Raw genomic sequence first — 21,538 nt, 5'->3', positions numbered from 1 at the left:
ACCATCTTTTGAATGGAATGCAAATTTTTCGACCAAACTTAGCCAAGGTATAATTCACATGGTTAAACTCAGCTTCAGAAACTTCAACATCTCTCAACAATTTGTTAATGTGAAATTCTACAAATGTTATCTTCTTTTCATTTCAAGTTGTCTACCTTATTTCTGTGATATTGGGGGGGGGGGGGGGGGCTAGAAGTGGTGAAGATTTGTTAATCCTTGTTAAACATTACCAACCTTAATGTATTATAAATATAATCTCAATTAACTGAAGTTATCATAATAGTCACATTAACAATATTAATTCTTATTTCACTGATGACTGGATATCATTGACTGATATTAAATTATATAAAATTTAATTACAGGATATTATGACACAAACCCTTGCTTCCCAGGATACTACAAATACCATGGAAAATGTAAGAAATGTGGTCCCTGTCTCTATAATCTGTGTGACCCTTACACAGGTTACTGTGTAGATGGCTGCATAACTGGTTATTATGGCAGAAGATGTCAAGGCAATGGTATTTATATAGTATTACTTTTTGTTCTGTTTTACGAATTTTTTATTTTTATAATTTCATGCACTGAATACTTGGTCTTTAGCTGTGCACATTTCCTCAAAGTATTCTTGTGACTGGATGAACTCTTCTAAAAATACTCAAGAGCCTGGTTGTGATTTTAAACCAGATGAAGGGTCAAATATGAGCTCAGTTTCTTTGAATGACTTGTGAAACGATTAGTAATATTAACTAACTAGATTCTATAATTAGAAAAAAAAAATCATAGATTACCTCTATATTTGTTACATTGAGTGTTTGGCAGTGCGTCATGTGAAGTTTGGTTGATAACAATATATAGTTTATATATACTTGTCTGTATTTATATATAATTTTATGTGTTATACCTAATTTGTTGACAGGTTTAACACTCTTAGGTATATTTAGTTGAGTCTTCTCTGATGCAGGCATCCAGAACAGGTATTCTTTCTGATCTGTGGATAATTTCTTCCTTCCATCCATCAGTTTTGGAGGTTCTGATAAAATATCTTAGGCACAATCCTTCTTTCTTTGACAGAGCCATTAAAAATAAATAAATCATCATCATCATCATCATCATCATCGTTTAACGTCCGCTTTCCATGCTAGCATGGGTTGGATGATTTGACTGAGGACTGGTGAAACCGGATGGCAACACCAGGCTCCAATCTAAATTTGGCAGAGTTTCTACAGCTGGATGCCCTTCCTAATGCCAACCACTCAGAGAGTGTAGACCACTCAGAGAATATTGTTGTGTCCTTACCATATTTCTCACAGTAACATTTGCTAATTTCTTCCAGGCACTTATCCTTTAACCAATTAATTTGAAAGCAACCATCTTGAGTTTACCCTTAATTCTATAACACAATTTCCTGCTTTAAATTGAGCTAGATTAAAACCTTTCATGAAAATTTCATATTAATTTATGTTCCATATAATTACTTAATAATAACAAAGTTATTTTACTAAGTTCTTTATTTCCAAAATTAATTGAAACCAAGTTTGGGCATTTCAACAAAAATACTATAAGAAAAGGGCTAAAATAAATTAATATTCATTAAGCAATGTATTTTGCCTCTTTATTTTCCTTCTCAGTATAAGAATACAGAAGAAATTTTGGCAAATCAGAGATGACATAATTAATTTGCTGTATATGATGGCATTTCAGATGCATGGATTTATTAGATGCATTGCAATTTCAGCTGCACATATTCAGGGATAAAAGTGCTTACTGCATTAATGTATGCAATATAGGCACAGCTTCACATATAGAACCCAGGATAAATTTTGGAAAAATTTTTGGAGGGAAAAAGTATGTCCTATATTAAATATGGTAGTTAAACTGTTATCAAATGATATCACACAATATCAACCACATTTGCGGTACACAGACAGATTCTGATATCTTCTCTTTCTTGCAGATTATCAATACAGCTTGGGACATTGTCAGCATGGATATTACAGAGACCATGGCAACTGTTTTAAATGTGGTCATTGTCGCTATGGTTATTGTAATCCTTATAATGGCTACTGTGAGCAAGGTTGTGCGACTGGTTACTATGGCACAAAATGTTCTGAAATTGGTAATGTATAGGCTCCCTTTCTCCCTCTCTTTTCTTTCTTTATATATTTTCCTTCAGTAAAACAGAAAAGAAAAAAGTTAAATTAGAAAAACGCATAAAGATTAAATGACATATTTTATTCTACCAAACTCAAATTTAACATTACTTATGTAAAACTAAAATAATAATGATTCTCTTCCTTGCAATACAAATGAACAATCATTAATTAAACCAACAGCTTAGATTTGCTAAAGCAGTGGCCAGGATAAAGATCTAGATTAAAAGCTTAACTTTTTTAAAAACTAGTGTGTACATATATATGTTGTTGAGGAAAAGGTTGACTGTGACTTTGGAGTTTTGGTTTGCTTCTTGCAAAAATTAATACATTTGTATTCTTCTATAAAATATTAAGTTTAATGTTGAATTATTTTTATATACAAATTGACATCAAAAGCCCAAATAAACATATATATATATTGTATGAAGGATTGTGGGTAAGGCCAGAACAATGTGAAGTAAATGCAAGGCAAATCACAAGAAAACAAATACATGAATTAATGTAGACTTACCTTGCATTCAATATTTTGGGGTTATGACCCCCCCCCCCCATCCTCAGGAAATTAACAAATGTATATATAAAGATATACAGGGTGTGTATGTGTGCAAAAGTAGGTATACAATTAGTTTCACATCAATGTTATGAATACTTAATTCATTAAAATTATTAGCACTTTAATTAGTTAGCCTCATTTTTGATATTATCAGTGTCATTAATCATAATATGTTTATCATAACTATAATAATACTTATATTGTAACTTTTACGTTTTTTTTTATGAAAATAAATGAGCATTGTATGTGTTTTCTTTTTTCATAACTATTTGCTATAAAATAGTATGAAATAGTATAGTCTGGGAATTGAAACCATGATTTAACTATCATGAGTCCATCACCCTAACCACTGAGCCATGCATCTCCACAAAATCTGAGTATAATGAACTCAGTTGTTTTGAATGGTTCAAGGAACTTGTTCCTTTTCCTGTTGTGTGGTCTGTTTGGCATCTACTGCATTGGTTGATTAGTCAGAGGATGGCCTGACTTCCTGAAGATGATGTTGCAGACGATTGGGTCATTTGCATCACAGATATCCAGGATCCTTGATCTCTCTTTCTCTCTCTCTCTCTCTCACACACACAACATGCTTAAGCTGATAGGTAAAATTTGAAACCCGAGTCAACTTGATCTTCACAATATATATATTATGCTTAAAGTATTAGTAACAATCTTAGAATGATCTTAATAAATTTATTAAACATCATCAAACATTATTGCTAATTCATACTACCTAATTAATGCTTAATTAATCTGTTTAATATACCAATTTACTAAACTGTTTAACCGTAATTAATTTTGTAAACACTAAAATAATTTCATAGATTGTAAATGTTTTCATAAATTTTATAATAATCTTATAATTTGTCTAAAATTGTCAATTTTTTTTATTTTCCTCTGAGAAATGACAATAAAAGTGAACAAACTACAAAATAAATTTGGAATAATACGAAGACATGGAAAATAAATTCTACATGTGTGAAATCTTTTATCTACCTACCAGACTGCGTTAAACATTTAAAAAAAATCTCTGTTAAAAGTTGCAAGTATAACTTATATTAAGTTTAAAATTCAACAAAGGAAGAAAAAATTCATTGAAAAAGGTTTTAAAACAGGAAAAGTGTAATGTAAAACTGATATTTAAAAAAAATTTACCTCCTAATTTCTAATTGAATCTTCTTTTCTTGTATCAGGTAATGAAGTTTTAATAATCAAAATTAAAATGGTGCTTAAATGACATATTCATATTAAAAAATACAACAACCAAACTGAAAAATAATTCATTGAATTTATTAGCATTTCTTTATAATTATGGATTTTAATGAATTTTATATATGACCTCTAGCAAAATGATTAACAGTTTCTTAATTTATCATTGATTAATGTTATCATTGTATTAAAACTATATTTATTGAACGCCACTTGTGAATTATATAGAAGAAAATATTAAATGTACAATTCTAAATCTGAACTAAACTTGTTTTTTAAAAGAATATTTAAACAAATATATAATATAATATGATATAATATAATATAATATACATATATGTATACACCCCCACACATATGTTTACACACACACACATATATATATAGTAAAATCGTCTGGGATTTTCCAATCCAAAAAGATCAGGTGCTAGAGCATAACATGTCCCTCATGTGCTATGGGGCAGGAGTTATTAAATGGAGGAAAAACGAATTAGAAACTCTTGGTAGGAAAACTAGGAAAATGATGACAGTGCATAAAGAACTCCAAGGATGGAAGTAAAAATTGTGTCAAAAGCGAAGAAAATAATAACTTATATTCTTGTGGTTTAGTTTGTATCCATCAAACTTACAAGATTCTATGTGTGTGTGTAAGCGTGTACGATTGAATGAGTAATATGTGTGTGATTATATGAATTATTTCTATAGTATATTGGAGAATATACTGGAATATTTTGATATAAATTTTTGTATCTAAAAAGATTTATATAAATTTGTCATTTATTTATATAAAAGAGATTAAAACAAAATGCTGTTTATTTTTCCCAACAAACTATATGTGTTTATCTTAATCACACAATTTTAATTTAACCATTGAACAGATTTTTCAAAAAATGTGTAATTTATGGCTTTCATACATTTTTTCTTAATTATTAATTACAAATCTGTAATAATTATGTTCCATATTTCCATACACACATATTTATATATATACATATATATATATATATATATATATATATATATATATATATATATATATATAAAGACGTTTTTTTGCTTGTTCTTCCACCATTATTGATATTCTCCCTTTTATTTTTTCTATTTTCAGTGAATAAGCATTGACGTAAGCAGAATGATGCGAATAATGAAGAATGAATGAGATTAACAAATAGACTAAACATATGAATGATTATATGATGAACTACAGTGATGCATATATACAAACAAACATGCATATACATATGTAGTAATGTACATACACACTGGACTGTATTATATATATATATATATATATATATATATATATATGTATATATGTATATATAAATATGTATATAGATATGTGTGTATATATATATATATATATATTTTTTATATAACTTGGTTTAAATAAATATTTATATGTGTGTATATATATATGTATATATATATTGATAGAAATGGCAAGACAACAAAAGAATGAATGAGACCTTGATATTATGTAAATAGAGGAATTTATCTGTAATATAATATGTGACAATTATTCGGTTGCCATGATAAAACTCTGAGTGTTTTTTGATGGCCCGATAACTGAAGAGATGCTGGGATGGGTTTCTGCCCTGACATCCGAAACTTGGAGTTTTATCATGGCTACTGAATAATTGTCACATATTATATTTACAGATATATATATATATATATATATATATATATATATATATATATATGTATATACAACCCCACTAGTTACTGACTTATATATATATATATGTATATACATACATACATATGTGTGTATGTGTATGTATGTATGTATATATGTGCTTGTGTGTGTGTGTGTGTGTGTGTGTGTATGCATTGGGACTGTACTTGTCAGGCAAGTGATCAGGTCTGAGACTAAAGCTATTACAGTCTGGAAGGCATACATTAACTATTCATAAACAACCATTAATTTCTCTGAGTCATTTATTATATAAGGGGGTCAAAATTTTCATCACACTATCTGCAACCTGGTCACTGACACAGAATTACAATGGAGCTGTGTCAGTGACCAGGTTGCAGATAGTATGACAAAAATTTTAACACTTTATATAATAAATGACAAAGGGAAATAATTGACAATTCCTATGTGCTTATGAAAGGCTGATATGTGCCTTCCACATTGTAATTGGCATATATATATATATATATATATATATATATATATATAACACCTGAGGATTATCCAGTTCAGCATGGTCTCAGTAAAATGAGTAATACAGACATATACGTATATAATTATATATGTATATATATATATATAATGATATTAATAAGGATTATTATGAAGTAGTATAGCATTACATTTAATTCCTTTTTATACAGCTTCGAATAGACCTACACATGTTTCTATTGCATTGATTAGTAACTGTTTCAATTACAACCTTACTATAATACCGATGCAGTTTCTTCAGGGTCTTCACTTTAATATCCTTTGATGTAACTGTTTAAAGGTTTCCGTCTATTTACTCTGCATTTTATAATGTGGAGTTGTTTGTTAATTTGGACGTAAACCCTCTTCAATTCAAGTTTTGATTGGATAATCACTTGTAGCCAGTTATTTCAAACATTCTGTTGTTTAGATGTTTATTACTCATTTATATTGAGCAAAGGTAAATTTTTTCATATGCAAGCATCTTAAAGCTTCCTGTCTAGAATTTATTACATTATGCTTAGATGTAAAAAATTGGTAAAAATTCATTAGTTTCTGGCCTGTATGGTTTTGCAGTACTAATTAGTTCCCAACTGATAATATGGTCTTTGTTTCTGTCTTTAATAGAGCAGATTAATTATTCACTTAGACATGTTGGGAATCCTTTATATATACATATACATACATACATACATACATATAAATATATATATATATATATATATATATATATATATATTTACATACATACATATATATATATACATACATATAAATATATATATATACACATATATATACATACATATATATAAATATATACATATACATACATATAAATATATATATATACACACACGTGTGTATATTTACATATATATAAATATATATATATATACACATATAGATATATAGATAAATATATGTATGCATATAATCATATATACATCCACACAGACACCAAAATACACCAATGAGGAGTAAATGCGTAAATGGAGACATACAAATATCATATAATGGAAATAAAAATTGAAATTAATAAAACAAATAATTTTGTTTGTTTTCTTTTTAAACCTTGTTTGCTTGATCTTACATTGAACCAGTTCCCCTGCTCGTGTCCCCTTGTCTTGACAGCATGCGACTGTTGTAAACAAACATCCTCATCATCCAAGCGGTGTCATTTGTTTCCAGCCATAGAGAAATATTAGATCTCTTGGAAACAGGTGAGGGTTGGTGATAGGAAGGGCATCCAGCTGTAGAAAATTTGTCTCAATGAATTCTGCCAGACCCATGCAAGTGTGGGGAAGTGAATATCAAAATAAAAATGAAATAAAGAAATTTCAAACATATAGAAATAGCTGCAACATGTATAACCTGTCTGGCCCCTAATATTTTGCTGGTTGCGTGATACCAATAGTAAGGGCAGAGAAATACTAAGCTCTGTGCTCTGATTGTGTTCCCTTTCCCCATCACAACTGATAACTAACCACCAGAGACTAGAACAGCAGTTCTCATCTGTCTTCCGGGGCTGTATGTGGCCCTCAGGCATTCTTTCAGTGGCCCCCAATAGTTTATAAACATATGAACATATTTTTCTTTAACTAACTTCTGTTTAACTTTTTTTGGTACAAACCCCTAAAAAAAAATTCAGGTTTGGGTCTGGCCCCAGATATTAAAAAGTTTGAGAGTCACAGTTCTAGAAAGTAACCAAAATAGAATGACTGGCAGAGAGAGACTTGGCACTGCTCACAAGGAACTTTTCTACCTTGGGTGCCCCAAATCCTTACAAAACATGTTCAGATTGGTCACTCTACAAACCCATAGAGCATGCCAGAACAAGTAGAATGGCTTTGTGAGACACACCTGGTCATTTTGATGATTACCTCTGTGCCATGGGTCCCCTCAGTCAGGGCTGTCCCAAGGTTACACAAAAGAAGTCTACCATCATACCACAACCACAACAACTTCAGAACATTGCCTAACAATACGACCGTAACGCATATGTAGCATGTCTCAATGGCACAAACTCTCATCTCTATAAATGAAAGCAAAATTCTGTCTGTCCATCTGGGACCCCAGTATCTCAGTCTACACAGACATATTTATACCTTTTTGGGAATCAGGATTATAAATCTACCCTTCATTTCGTTCTTGAGCATCCAACATTAGGATTAGATTTAAAAGCGTTTGGGTTGCTATTTCTAGCAGGTAAAATGACTGTGAGAGGTTTCAGGGCCATAGTATTCCTGAGATAGGTGAACAAGAGTTACCTCCCTTAGCTTAAGGTTTCACTAAGAAGTTTTGTGGTTCTTTCATATTTTTCAGATATCAGACTGCGACCATGCTGGGGCACTGCCTCGAAGAATTTTAATCAAACAAATCAACACCAGTTCTTTCCTTTTTTATTGGTCACTTTTACTGAACTGCTAAGTCACGTGAATGTAAACACATTAGCCACCAGTTATCAAGCAGTGGTGGGGAACAAACAGTCACAAAGCCACAGTATATATATATATATATATATATATAATAATACAAATAATATGTGAGTATATGCATATATACGTACATGTATGTACATACCTACATCTAGATGTATATATAGATGCATATCTGGGTACAGAACGTCACAAAAAAACGTGGACAAAATGAAAAACAGAGCACAGAAAACAAACAGGCCACATAGAGAACATTTCCTTCATCAGCTGCCCCTATTCTAAACTAAGCGTTTCGAAGTGTTAGGGTAGGACGCATTGTTAGAATAGCTCTTCCCGCGGAAACAAATTAAATGAAATTTGTAATGCGGAGGAGTTAAGTGGCAAACAGAAAACACGACAGAAAAACAAAACAGCGAAAATAAACAAGAAGGGCTGTAGGCCAGACGTGAAAAAAATGTGTATATTGAACGCTGTGATGTGACGAACTTAAATATATACTATCTTGAAAAGACAGTTAATATAAAACAAAACTTACAAGTGAGCCGAAACGGCTTGTTGCTAACAACCACAAAAAATATATAATTAATGCATTGTATTACGTCATTCTACATAAATTATATCGAAAAAACAACAACCAAAAGACTAGATGAGCGCAGGGAGAACGTCTTTATTCCTTTAGGTCGATTCGATCAGAATTGCTCTAGAACTATGAGTATGATTTCTTTTTAACCAGTTTCTCAATTGTTAAAATCAAGAGGAAAAAAGTAAAACATTCACAGCCAATAAAAGCAGTGTCTCCCTAAAGCCAGTGTCTCCCATTGGATTGCCTTTAAAAACAGACGACAAGTTAAATAATGTTGCCTCATCGAAACCTTTAAATATTATCATAAAAGAAATATCTCGGAGGTCGACACTCATCGTTGCACGTTCGAATCCTAATACTCGGACCCGGAAAACAAATCGCGAAACCAAATACGTAAACAACTTCCTGTTATAGCGGGAAGTGAAACTCTCTAGTGTTTGGAGAAATCGACCACGTAGTCAAGGTTGACGATTGGCTGGTTTCACTTTACTCCGCCTCTCACTCACTCTTGCCCTTTCTCTCTATCTCTACTTCTCTCTCTCTCTTATTGTCTTTGTCTATCTCTGTGAATCGCTCTCCCACTCTCACTTTCTATCTGTCTGTCACTCTATCTCTTCCCCTCACTCTTTAACTGTCGCTGTGTATCTCTCTCTTTTTTTTACTCTCTCACACTTTCTGTATAAAACTTGCAACCTCTGTCTCACTGTTATTCTCTATCTATCTTTCTCCCTCCCACTTTCTTACTGTCTCTGTGTACGTGTCTTCTCACTCTCTCCTTCACTCTGTCATCATACCAGCTGGTGATTTTGGGGTAAATAACATTTTTTTCTATTCCTTATATCACTAATTACTTCAAATATCATCATTTTCTACAGTATATTTCACAATATTATATATATATATATATACACATATACATATGTGTACACACACACACACACTATGTCCTCACATGTTTTCAAATATTGCCATATATATATATATGTATATATATATAATATTTTGACATCTAAATTATTATTTGAACACAAAGATACGTTAGTAATTAATTATATTATATTGATAATTATGGCATTAATATTATTATTATAACCATGTTATTACGTAGTTTTAAACCGTCACCACCCTCCTAAATCGCTGAAGTTTGACATTTTCTGGTTTTCGATCAGATAAATAAACCACCTTTAAAAACAAACAAACAAACAAAAATTGGAATATCGAATCACACCGATATTCATTGGTCCAACGTCTCTATTCCTAGGTGCACAAGTTTCTGTACTCCAAGGTACACTATATCTAAGTCTTCATAATATTCTATTGTTCAAGGTACATCAAGTCCGGATATTTTAATGTATTTTTAAGAATTGTTTTGGTCTGCAGGAAGTGATGTGTTCTTGGCCTTTTTTGCAGACATTCTGAGGCACACTGCATGTTTGTACTCCCTGTTATACCATGTCTGAATACTCATAAATGCACTAAATCTTAATATTCCTAGGTATACTTTGCCAAATATTCTCAGGATGTACCATGTCTGAGCATACTCTTTCTAAAAGTACGATATTTCTGTACTTCTAAGTACACAAGTCTGACACCTACACATATTTTATCGTAAGTACTCCTTGATGCACCAAATATGAGTACTCTTTGATTTTGTACATCTTAATTCTCCCAGTCTGAGTGATCTTCGATATATTATGTCACAGTGAGTGACCTGGTGGTTTGGATGTTGTACTCACGACCGCAAGATCGTGGTTTCGATTCCCAGACCGGACGGTGCGTTGTGTTCTTGAGCAAGCTATTTCATTTCTCATTGCTCCCGTCCACTCCGCTATAAACGAGTAAATCCTGGGACGGACTGGCGTCCCATTTGGCGGGAATGTTATGTCGGACACTTCTTCGCCATGGAAACCAGATATCTGGCCCCATGAGTCCTAGAGCTCAAAACACCAGCATCCAGGGGACTTAATTTTTTCACTCAGACATCATATCAAACTACTTCCTAGATATCCCGCGTCTTGGTAATATTCCTCGATGCACCGCCTATACTCTTAGGTGTGGCGCGAGTTGTAGTGTTGTTGGTTGATTTGAGGTGATAACTGGTTGAGTTGCTGGATGAAAATGTGTTTCTCGGGTCGTGTGAAGAAATAACTGACAACACCTGCAAACGATTGACAGATTTTATTATTACACACGGAGTTTTAGCTGTGTTGATCTTTTACAAATTATCACAGCAATAATTACTAACTGGGAGAGACATACTGCTTGGAGTTTCCAAGCTTATTCATACAGCAATCTGTGGTTTGTCCATCATAACAGGAAAGCAATTGTGATACATTCAGGGCGATCAAAATTCCTGTCGACTATCTGCCATCTGTCATAATCAGCTAGATGTAGTGAGGATGGAGGTGCAACATGTGACTGCCTCAACGTTCTGTATTGCAAGAGGTGAGATGTATGTGAATGGGTCTGCTGGTCTCAATGCTCTGCAAAGAATTGGTACCAAAAAGGGCTCTATGTTGGGCACATGCAGAAAGTTCTTGAAAATTTACTCACGCGATGGTTTGACACTAATTGGCTGCTTAATAAAACTGATCACGTGAAACTACTATGATTTGATTGTGATGCATGACCAGTTACCTAGTGGTTCAGTTTCAAATCACCGCCGCATATGCACCATGTCTGAATAATCTTGGGTATATGCTCTAAATCTATGCACCTAGGTATTGTGAATCCAGCCTTAGTACTCCTGGATACAGTACTCTTCGGTACACCATGTGTGACTGTTCTTAGATACACAATATGTCAATACTCTTAGGTGTACCCTATCTGAGTACATCTAGTTATTCTGTATCTCAGTACTCTTTGACACAATATGTTTCAATACTCCTAGATACATTATGTCTCAGTACTCCTAATTACATTCATCATCATCAAACATCTGCTTTCTATGCTGGCATGGATTGGATGGTTTACCTGAGGACTGGCAAGCCAGAAGGCTGCACCAGGCGCCTATGTAGCATTTCTTCTGGAGCTTTAGGTTCTGGGTTCAAATCCTGCCAAGGTTGACTAAAATAAAGAACCAGTCAATTACTGGAGTCAATGTAATCCACTTGCCCCTCCCCTCAAAATCGCTGGCATTGTGCTAAAATTTGAAACATTATTATTATTATTATTATTATTCCGCTGAGGTTGACTTTGCCATTCATCCTTTTTGGAAGAAGTACTGAGGTTGAGGTAATTGATTATTCCCCACCCCAAAGCTTCAGACCTTGTGCCTGTAGTAGAAAGGGTTGTTGTTGTTATTATTATTATTATTAATAAAGGCAGCAAGCTAGCAGAATCCTTACCATGCTGGACAAAATTCTTAGCAGCATTTCACTCATCGTTATGTTCTGAGTTCAAATTCTGCCAAAGTTAGCTTTGCTTTTCATCCTTTCAGGAGTCGATAAATTAAGTACCAGTGAAACACTGGGGTCGATGTAATCAACTTGTCCCCTCCCACTAAATTTCAGGCCTTGTGCCTTCAGTAGAAAGGATTATTATTTTTATTAGTAGTAGTAGTAGTAGGAGAAGAAACAATTTATTATTATTATTATTATGTTGATGATGATTGCAAATCTTACTGAGGTCAACTTTGCCTTCCTCACTTTCCGGGTTGATGAAATTTAGTACCAGTCGTGTACTGGGGCTGATGGTATTCACCCCTCCCTCAAAATTGTTGACCTTGTTCCTAAACCAGAAACCATTGTTATCTGAGGTTTACCAATATTGCTAGTTTGAGTTTCTCACCTTCACACAATGGCAACAACGACAATGATGACGACTCTGTGTGTGTGTGTGATGTTGCTGTTGTGTAAAAGTAAAGTTGTTTATTTTTCTCCTCCACAGACCGTCTGCCACATGACTGAGTGAAGAAGCGGAGTTAGAAAGGTAAGTGATACAAGAGTGCTTCGTCAAAGTGAATGGTGTACGTCCATGAATGGGGAAATGAAATTTGCTTAGAGATGACAAACCCAGTTTTTCCAGGAGGATGTTCAAAGCAAATTCACTGTCCCAACAAAAATTGTAGGAGTGCACTTGCACTGGTGGCTGTATCCCCTGTTTCTGACTGAGCCTATTTGTACCTAATGACTTCACACATATACCTCTACACACATCCTCCTATCACATGTACACCACTACCCTCATGCTACTACTTATACACCTCTACAGGGTTGGCCAAAAGTCACCCAACAGTAAATCAAACTTCCTTAAATGCGATCTGTAATTCTGTATTGACTCGAATGGAAAAATGTGTCGCTCAAGAAGGACTTCAGTTTGAATCCTTTTCATGGTGTTTCATATTAAGATGCTTTTATTAAATTCATTCAGTCGTTAAACATATATAAATCTTGGAATTAAATGGTTTTGATTTACTGGCAGCTGACTTTTGGCCAACCTTGTATATGTACACTCTACACACACATGTACACCTCTTCACATTTGCCTCTACTCCTCATTATCCTTTGATGTGGTTACATCCATCATTATACACACACACAAATGTCAAACCATGTGAATGAGTGCTCAACACTGCATTGGTGCACCAAATTTCTTTCTGCGTTTGTGCACAAAATTTCTTTATTTCTAAAGAAATAATATAAAATATACCTGTAGCATTTCTCCATTATTCCTGCCATCATATAGCTATACTATTTGGCTTAGCTATGATCAGACAGATTCCATTGAGGCTGGTGTTGTTCTGTGTCAGCAAGACTTGTATAGTGAAATCAATAAAAAGATTACACTGAACTTGCTGCTAGGAGTAGAAAATCCAATGTTTCGGTCACAGACCTTCTTCAGGAAAAAAACGTTGAAAGGAGAGAAATTAATGTTTCAACTTAAACGATGTAAAACTCTGCCGTCTTTTATTAATTTCTCTCCTTTCAGTTTTTCCCCTGAAGAAGGTCTGTGATCAAAACATTGGATTTTCCACTTTTCATGACAAGTTTTCTGTACACTTTTTATTGATTTAGCTATAATCTAGCTATAATTACTCAATAGTATTTATCTATCACATGTCTGTACCATTGGTTTATCTATTATTATCCTCTAGTACTTACCAAATAATATGACTGTACTCTTTCATTTAGCTTTCGGCCACAAGTGTTTTGCAATTGCATATCCATATCACTTAGGTTAGCTACAACCACCAGCCACATGTACTTACCCATCACATATCTATACCACATGGATTAACTACAGTCACTACTGGCCACCTTCCACAGATCTATACCACTCTGATGGCTACAATAACCTGCTAATGTCCCTCACATGTCTCTACCACTTGGTTTATCTACAATTAAACCAGTGAAGGACTCTGATAAACAATGTCAGCTATTTCTTCTTGTATATCTGTCAGTGATTGCTTTTCATTAAATCCAAGATAATTGCTCGGAACTTTTCTCCTTACTTCACTAGTTTGATCTTCCATTTCTTCTTTCAATTCCGTATCAAAGTACCTTAATGTATTCAAGTTGAGGGCCATATTTGGCTCCATTTTCAAAAATATTTCTCTTATTCAATGTCCAGTCAAACTGATTTGTGCTGCATTTTTCTTGCATTTAACCCTCAACGTTTTAGTTTAACCTTTTTGCTGCCATACGTCTGCTTCTCATCATCATCGTTTAACGTCCGCTTTCCATGCTGGCATGGGTTGGACGGTTCGACAGGAGGCTGCACCAGGCTCCAGTCTGATCTGGCAGAGTTTCTACAGCTGGATGCTCTTCCTAACGCCAACCCCTCCGAGAGTGTAGTGGGTGCTTTTTATGTGCCACCAGCACAGGGGCCAGAGGGGGCTGGCATCGACCACAATTGGTTGGTGCTTTTTACATGCTACTGGCATGGAAGCCAGTCAAGGCAGCGCTGGCATCGGCCATGTTCGGATGATGCTTTTTACGTGCCACCGGCACGGGAATCACAACTACAGTTTCCATTTGATTTTAATGTACTTGACTCAATAAGTCTCCTCAAGCATGGCATGTCGCTCTACGATCCAAGGTACTTTTGAGTGGGCTGGGGCAGGTTATGCAACACTGGTGTAGGTTACAGCTGTGCACTCACTTTATTTGCCGGGTCTTCTCAATCACAGCAGATCTCCAGAGGTCTTGGTCTTTTGTCATTGCCTCTCTGAGGCCCAACGGTTTCAATAAATTTTGGAAATGACAAAGAGTTCAGTAAAATAGCTGTAAATATTTAAGCTGGTGTTTGGAACATAAATTTTGATGGAAAGTTTTTAGATCACCTTAACCCTTTTGTTGCCACATGTTCTCCTTGTTTCAATAAATTTTGAAAATAATGAAGAATTTTGTAAAATAAATTTGTCATTATTAAGCTGGTGCTTGGAAAATAAATTAGCATGTAATTATGCTGGAAAATTATTTTAAAACAGAAAGCTTACATCATAGAACAAGAGGCAGTCTCAGTTGGGTTCATATCAAAAGGGTTAAAAGAATTTGTTTATTGTTGCATAATTTTCATCTGTTTTCCAAACATTTTCAATAATTTTTATTTTCTCTCTTCTTTCCAGATATTCTCAAAATCGTTCCAAAATGTCTTCTTTCGGCCAAGAAGGAGAATTTTACTCATCCAACTACTATGAAAACCAAAGTTCTGGATATAACATGGACACTCAAGGCTTTGGCCAGGAACCTCAGTTCGGTCAGTTTGTCTACAGCCAGACCACCACCACAGAATACATCACGACCAACAGTCAAGATCCATATTTTGGTTCTATTATGACACCGGAACCGACTGTCTACCAGACTACAGCACCAGACAGTTTTGAGGATGAGCCACCACTAATGGAAGAATTGGGCATTAACTTTGACCACATCACACAAAAGACAATGGCCGTATTGAACCCGTTACAAGATGCTGACCACAACATAATGAAGGACACTGATCTGGCTGGACCTTTAGTATTCTGCATTGCTTTCGGTGCTGCTTTGATGCTGTCTGGCAAACTGCACTTTGGTTACATCTATGGTATCGGGGTTGTAGGATGCCTTGCCATGTATGGTCTGTTAAACTTGATGAGTATCACTGGTGTTTCGTCTGGATGTACAATAAGTGTATTAGGCTATTGTCTATTACCAATGGTTATCCTATCGTCTGTATCTGTCATGATCTCTTTGAAGGGAGCCCTTGGTATATTCCTAACTGTCATGGCAGTTTTCTGGTGTAGTTTCTCGGCCTCAAAGCTGTTTGTCTCTGCCCTAGCAATGGATCACCAGCAGCTCCTTGTTGCCTATCCATGTGCTCTAGTCTACGGAGTATTTGCCCTTCTCACAGTATTTTAATCTTGGACATTTTGGTACCTGTTTTGTTTAGACCCCATCTCTCACCCTGCTCCCTGCCTTGCACTCTTCCCTGAAGCCTCATCTGAAGTTTTAATCTTGCAATTCTAACCCTTTTCTCTGCTGCTATCTGAAGTGCAAACTGTTTGGATATGAATCTATCTGTATATTCAACAAGAGCTGGTTTATTCCGATTTCTGGATTGAAGCACGAGGCCCTGCATTTAGACTGAAGAGAGGCCATAACAATGCACTGTGCTCTTACAAGAGGTCTCAAGAGAAGGACTGTTATTCAAAGCTTATTCAAAGACTCCTGTTCCATTCAATGGTTTCTTTTCTGTTGAAATGGTGAACAAACTTTCCTGACTTGAACTGAACTTCAACCAGATATTTTATGTCAAATAACTTTCTCACAAACTTTTTTCCTTCATTAAAATCAAACTAGCTACATGTGTGTGACGTCCATTACATTCACTCCTGGGGAAAACCAGGAGATTCTCCATCTTAGCCACAGGTATCATCTCCGAATCTGAAATTCTTTACACTCTTCCTTACCTTACCAAATATTCAAATTCTTGGGTAGCAGCAAAAGCGAAAATGTCTTTTTTTTTCTTTCCGATTTTTGCCAAGTCAATAAGTAAAAATCCACAATTGTGGATTTCAGTAGAGCAAGACTTTGGCTATTTTTCTTTTACCATTTTTCTCTCACTTTTTAAAAGATCTTTTTTTTTCTCTATGTTAGAGAAAGAAAGAGAGAAATACTTTTCTTCCTTTTTTTTTTTTTTTTTGGTGGGGAATAGATAAATTAAAAAAAAAATGTCCTGTAGAAAGACTTAAAAAAACCTTTTTGTTAAGTTTAATAATAAAAACAAGCAAACATGGAACAGAGAAGACCTTACACTCAAGCATAAATACACATTCATATATATATATTATTATTATTATATTATTTTATATATATACATGCATGTACATATATTAGAATAGAGGTTACTGTTTTGAAGTAAGTTTAAGCATAAAAATGGAATATTTATACAGGAGGGTGTAGTGGGGCTCAACATTGAAAATAGAGCGAAATTTATAAAATTCAATTTAGGTTTTACCTGAGCATATATTCAATGATTTACATAACTGGTCAGGTGAAAGTCCCAGACAATATGAATTTTATTATATATATATATATATATATACACACACACGCACATACATATATGTATATATATATGTTTGTGTGCATATATATAAATATATACATCATATATATAATGTTTATTCATATACATGTGTATGTATATCTTTACTGTATATATATATAAAATGTACTGTATATATACATGTATGTGTGTGTATATATGTACATATATAATGTATATGGTTAGTCTAAGGCTTCTTGTCTGTGTTGATCACAAAAGGTGATGGGTGATACAAATATTGATTGAACAAAGATTTGCCTTGTTTACAAAAATGTCTAGCATGAAAAGCAGAACAAAAAAAAAAAAGGAAAAAAAAAAAAGGAAAGCGAAACAAACAAAAACATTAAAAAAAAAAACTTATGGAGACAGCTTGAACTTATCACATAAAACTGAAACTCTTAAAGCAAGTTTACTGATGACCAAATTATTGTGCGTACATGCTTCCATATTTAAGAAAAATCAATTGGATTGAATAAATGATGAACTTGTTTGAAATGATGAAGTAAATATTTTAAACACTATTTTGGCTTTTGATTATATACAGATCTGTATGTGTGTGTGTGTATAAATATGGGTGATGTCACGCCACAGACTCTCGGGCAGGATGACCTCAATGCAGGTTGTTGGTGGCCAGTCAATGTTGTACCGTGTCGTCACTGATGGGTCACTACTGTCCTGTGCCAATGGTCTCGTGAGCTGTCATGCTGGCTGGTCTGAAGCGATCATGGAGGTGTTGCAGGTGGATGAAACAGTCCTGCCTGGGCGCGGTCACTCGGGGGTGCCCTCTGTGGGCATGGTCTGCAGTGCTGTTGCAGTTGATATATATAATGGATAATAAAATGACTGGTTTACACCTGTATCACCTGACGAGATACTGCCAGATGCTCCTGAACCAGTCGTTGCGAGTCCCATCCATGGGAGATCGATGCTAGATGTGTCGAAACAATTGTGATTACTAATACATTCTCGTATATTCCATCTTTCGTCTTTCATTTGCCATATGTATATATATATATATGATGGGCTTCTTTCAGTTTCCGTCTACCAAATCCACTCACAAGGCTTTGGTCAGTCCAAGGCTGTAGTAGAAGACACTTCCCCATCTCTGTGCGGGTCAGACAGATTTTTATGGCAGGACGCCCTTCTGTCACCGACCCTCACCAAGTTGGACACAAGGAAGGGCACCCAGCTGTTGAAACTTTACCAGACAGTGATGCTTGGTACAGCTCCTGTGTCTCACCACCTCCTGTTGACATGTCCAACCCTTGCAAGCACAGAAAACACATGTTAAATGGTGGTGATGATGTTTCGAGTTCTATCAACCCTATTCGTACCATCAAACCCACATGTACATATATATCGTCATTTAATACCCGTTGTCCAAGCTGGCATGGGTTGGATGGTTTGACCAGGGCTAGCAAGCTGCATCAGACTCCAGTCTGATTTGGTATGGCTTTCTATGGCTGGATGCCCCTTCCTAACACCAACCACTCTGAGAGTGTAATGGGTGCTTTTACGTGCCATTTGTGTGACACCAGTATCTGCCATGATTGCAATTTTACTTGGCAAGATGGGTCTTACAGTTCTATATTTAAGAGATGTGCAATAATGTTGTTGAGTCTTCTTCTCAAGCATAACATGATCTTTTCTACTTTAGGCACAAGGCCTGAAATTTTGGGGGAGGGGGGTGATCAATTAGTTCGACCCCAGTATGCAACTGGTACTTAATTTATTGACCCCAAAAGAATGAAAGGCAAAGTCGACCTTGGCAAAATTTGAACTCGTACTAATGTTTCTGCCAGCTCGCTGCCTTTCAAGCACAACATAATGCCAAGGGCCTCAGTCATTTGCTATTGCCGTGAGACCCAACACTCAAAAGGTGCTTTTATGTGTATATATATTATACATGCTGGGTGTCTGGGTTAAATTTGTTCTTTTTTGTCTTCTTTTTTCAGGAACAGCTTGATGTTAACAGTGTTGGAGAATATAAAGATTAAAGTTGTAGTGGAGAAAAAAAGAGAGCTGAAATGATGGTCTGGAAGCCATCTGAATATTGGAAAAGAGTTACTTGTATCATGATGATTTGCACCGGAGGCTGTAAGTTGTGACATGGACATTGTGAAAACCAAGTTACCCCAAACTGTGATGGTCTTTGGGTGATGTCATGCCACCCTACAATCATTGAACATGGCCTCAGACTCAGTTCAAATAGCTATGTGAAGTTTCTGGAGACTGTGATCAAACCCTGGCTGGAGAGAATTGCTGCTGGAAGGCCACATGTGTGGCTGCAGGATTCAGCTCCTTGCTATATCTCTGGAAAGAGTCGGAAGTGGTTGTTGGTGAATTCCTAGGACTTCACCAGCTCCAGTTTCCCAATTCCCCCGAGCAGCTGAGAAAGACGCCAACCGTTCTACCTGCAGCACCAAGATTTTACTAGAGGTAGTTGTGAGCCCTGTGCCAGCAGCACGTAAAAAGCACCATCCGAATGTGGCCGATGCCAGTGCCACTTTGACTGGCTTTTGTGCCGGCAGCACATAAAAAGCACCATCCAATCGTGGTCGATGCCAGCTCCTCCGTCCCCTGTGCTGGTGGCACGTAAAAAGCACCTACTACACTCTCGGAGTGGTTAGCGTTGGGAAGGGCATCCAGCTGTAGAAACACTGGCAGATCAGATTGGGGCCTGGTGCAGCCACCTGGCATCCCAGACCCCAGCATGGAAAATGGACGTTAAACGATGATGATAATGATGATGACAGTGACGCAGTTCTGAAGCTGTCTTGAGACTGTGGTGGAAGATGAGGACAGATACTTTGAGTTAATTTTTATCGCTCATAATCTAGTTGACATTTTTGGATTTAAAAAAAAATACTCTTATTTTTTGAATGAGATATTATTTTCTTTTCCTTTTATGCAGACTGTCAAATTTAGCCCGAACACCCTACACACATACACATTGGTACATCAATTTCCTGGAACCATTGTTTCCAAAGACCTGAATTAGATATTTCTGAACCAGGGATGGTCACCTTGGTCAACACACTCTGAATTAAACAAATATCAAATATTAAATGAAATACAGGTACCCGTGTGTTGGTATAAATACCTGTTGATTTATTAGTAAAATGCAAGGCACTAAGTAAACTAGTCTGGTGGCCACGGGAATTTGATGTCCTTGCTCGAAAATTAATGCAGATAAGAGATTCCAGACCATCAGGGCTCGAAAAATCGGAACTTGGATCTCATGTATACATGTGTGTACACGATGATGATGATATACATATATAGGAAGGTCAGTGGATATAGACCAGCTTAGATAAGGCAGATTAATGAGCTCTCGTTGCTCTAGTCATGGCCATCCATCTATTATTTTCAAACATAGCGTAACTACGATTCCATTCTCAATGCTTTCTACTTTTTTTAAAGACAGTAGGCAGTGACTGGGAAGGAGAGGGGTGATTTGGCTGCTATTTCTAGCTGGTAGGTGAAGCGACCACATTGAGAACCCCTTGCTGGTTCGTAAATGTTAGTATAAACAGAGAGCGCGCGAGAGAAAGAGAGATACACACACACTCACATCTCTTTCTCTCTCTCCCTCCCCATGTGCGTGTATTGTTTATAAATATAGAAATACGTTCACAACAAATGTATTACGATTTAATTAAAAATACTGTAGCAATTTAATAGTAATAAGTAATGCAAACTTGATAATTAATCTCAAGAAAAAGGAAAAAAAAAAGAAGTAAAATAAATACTCGGAACTAAATTGATTCGGAATTATTTTATTTAAAATCTGGTTTTTGTTTTAAAATCAACAAAGACTAGAAATACAAAACCATGCTTGTTATTCCTCCCACGACACACAGGATAGATATGTATGCATATATAAAATGATATATG

At 35.3% G+C, this 21,538-nt stretch overlaps 2 protein-coding genes and 1 long non-coding RNA gene across 6 annotated transcripts in view; 2 read left to right on the top strand and 1 right to left on the bottom strand.

Moving 5' to 3' along the window:
• LOC106870399 (uncharacterized) overlaps window positions 1-7,142 on the top strand; it is an 88,543-nt gene extending 81,401 nt beyond the window's left edge. For all 3 annotated transcript variants that reach the window (XR_016237682.1, XM_089338516.1, XM_089338515.1), the window contains one exon: window positions 5,030-7,142. Coding sequence is in view for 2 of the 3 variants with exons in the window: in XM_089338516.1 (XP_089194642.1) it covers window positions 5,030-5,043 (14 nt within the window). In the remaining variant the exon portion in view is untranslated. The remainder of the gene's footprint in view (window positions 1-5,029) is intronic.
• LOC149131721 (uncharacterized) lies at window positions 1,500-9,583 on the bottom strand. 2 transcript variants are annotated; one of them, XR_016237684.1, is made up of 3 exons: window positions 9,065-9,583; window positions 3,868-3,980; window positions 1,500-2,173 (listed from the first exon to the last, which is right to left on the bottom strand). It is a non-coding gene; the product is annotated as an uncharacterized LOC149131721 (long non-coding RNA). The 2 variants fall into 2 exon arrangements; XR_016237683.1 differs by lacking the exon at window positions 9,065-9,583 and adding an exon at window positions 7,166-7,743.
• Window positions 9,584-9,782: 199 nt separating this feature from the next.
• On the top strand, window positions 9,783-18,162 carry LOC106870390 (protein YIPF5). The gene is made up of 3 exons (XM_014916439.3): window positions 9,783-9,923; window positions 13,001-13,042; window positions 15,681-18,162. Exon 3 carries the CDS (start codon window positions 15,703-15,705, stop codon window positions 16,450-16,452), a length of 750 nt encoding a protein of 249 aa, XP_014771925.1. The 5' UTR covers window positions 9,783-9,923; window positions 13,001-13,042; window positions 15,681-15,702; the 3' UTR covers window positions 16,453-18,162.
• Window positions 18,163-21,538: the final 3,376 nt, after the last annotated feature.

Source organism: Octopus bimaculoides, chromosome 20 (assembly GCF_046866305.1).
Source record: "Octopus bimaculoides isolate indiv1 chromosome 20, ASM4686630v1, whole genome shotgun sequence".
NCBI lineage: Eukaryota > Metazoa > Mollusca > Cephalopoda > Octopoda > Octopodidae > Octopus > Octopus bimaculoides.
The sequence above is the reverse complement of the archived record's forward strand: the minus strand, read 5'-3'. Positions and strand labels throughout refer to the sequence as shown.

Excerpts from the sequence above, each read along its gene's own strand:
- LOC106870390 (XM_014916439.3), top strand. The coding sequence starts at position 15,703 with ATGTCTTCTTTCGGCCAAGAAGGAGAATTTTACTCATCCAACTACTAT.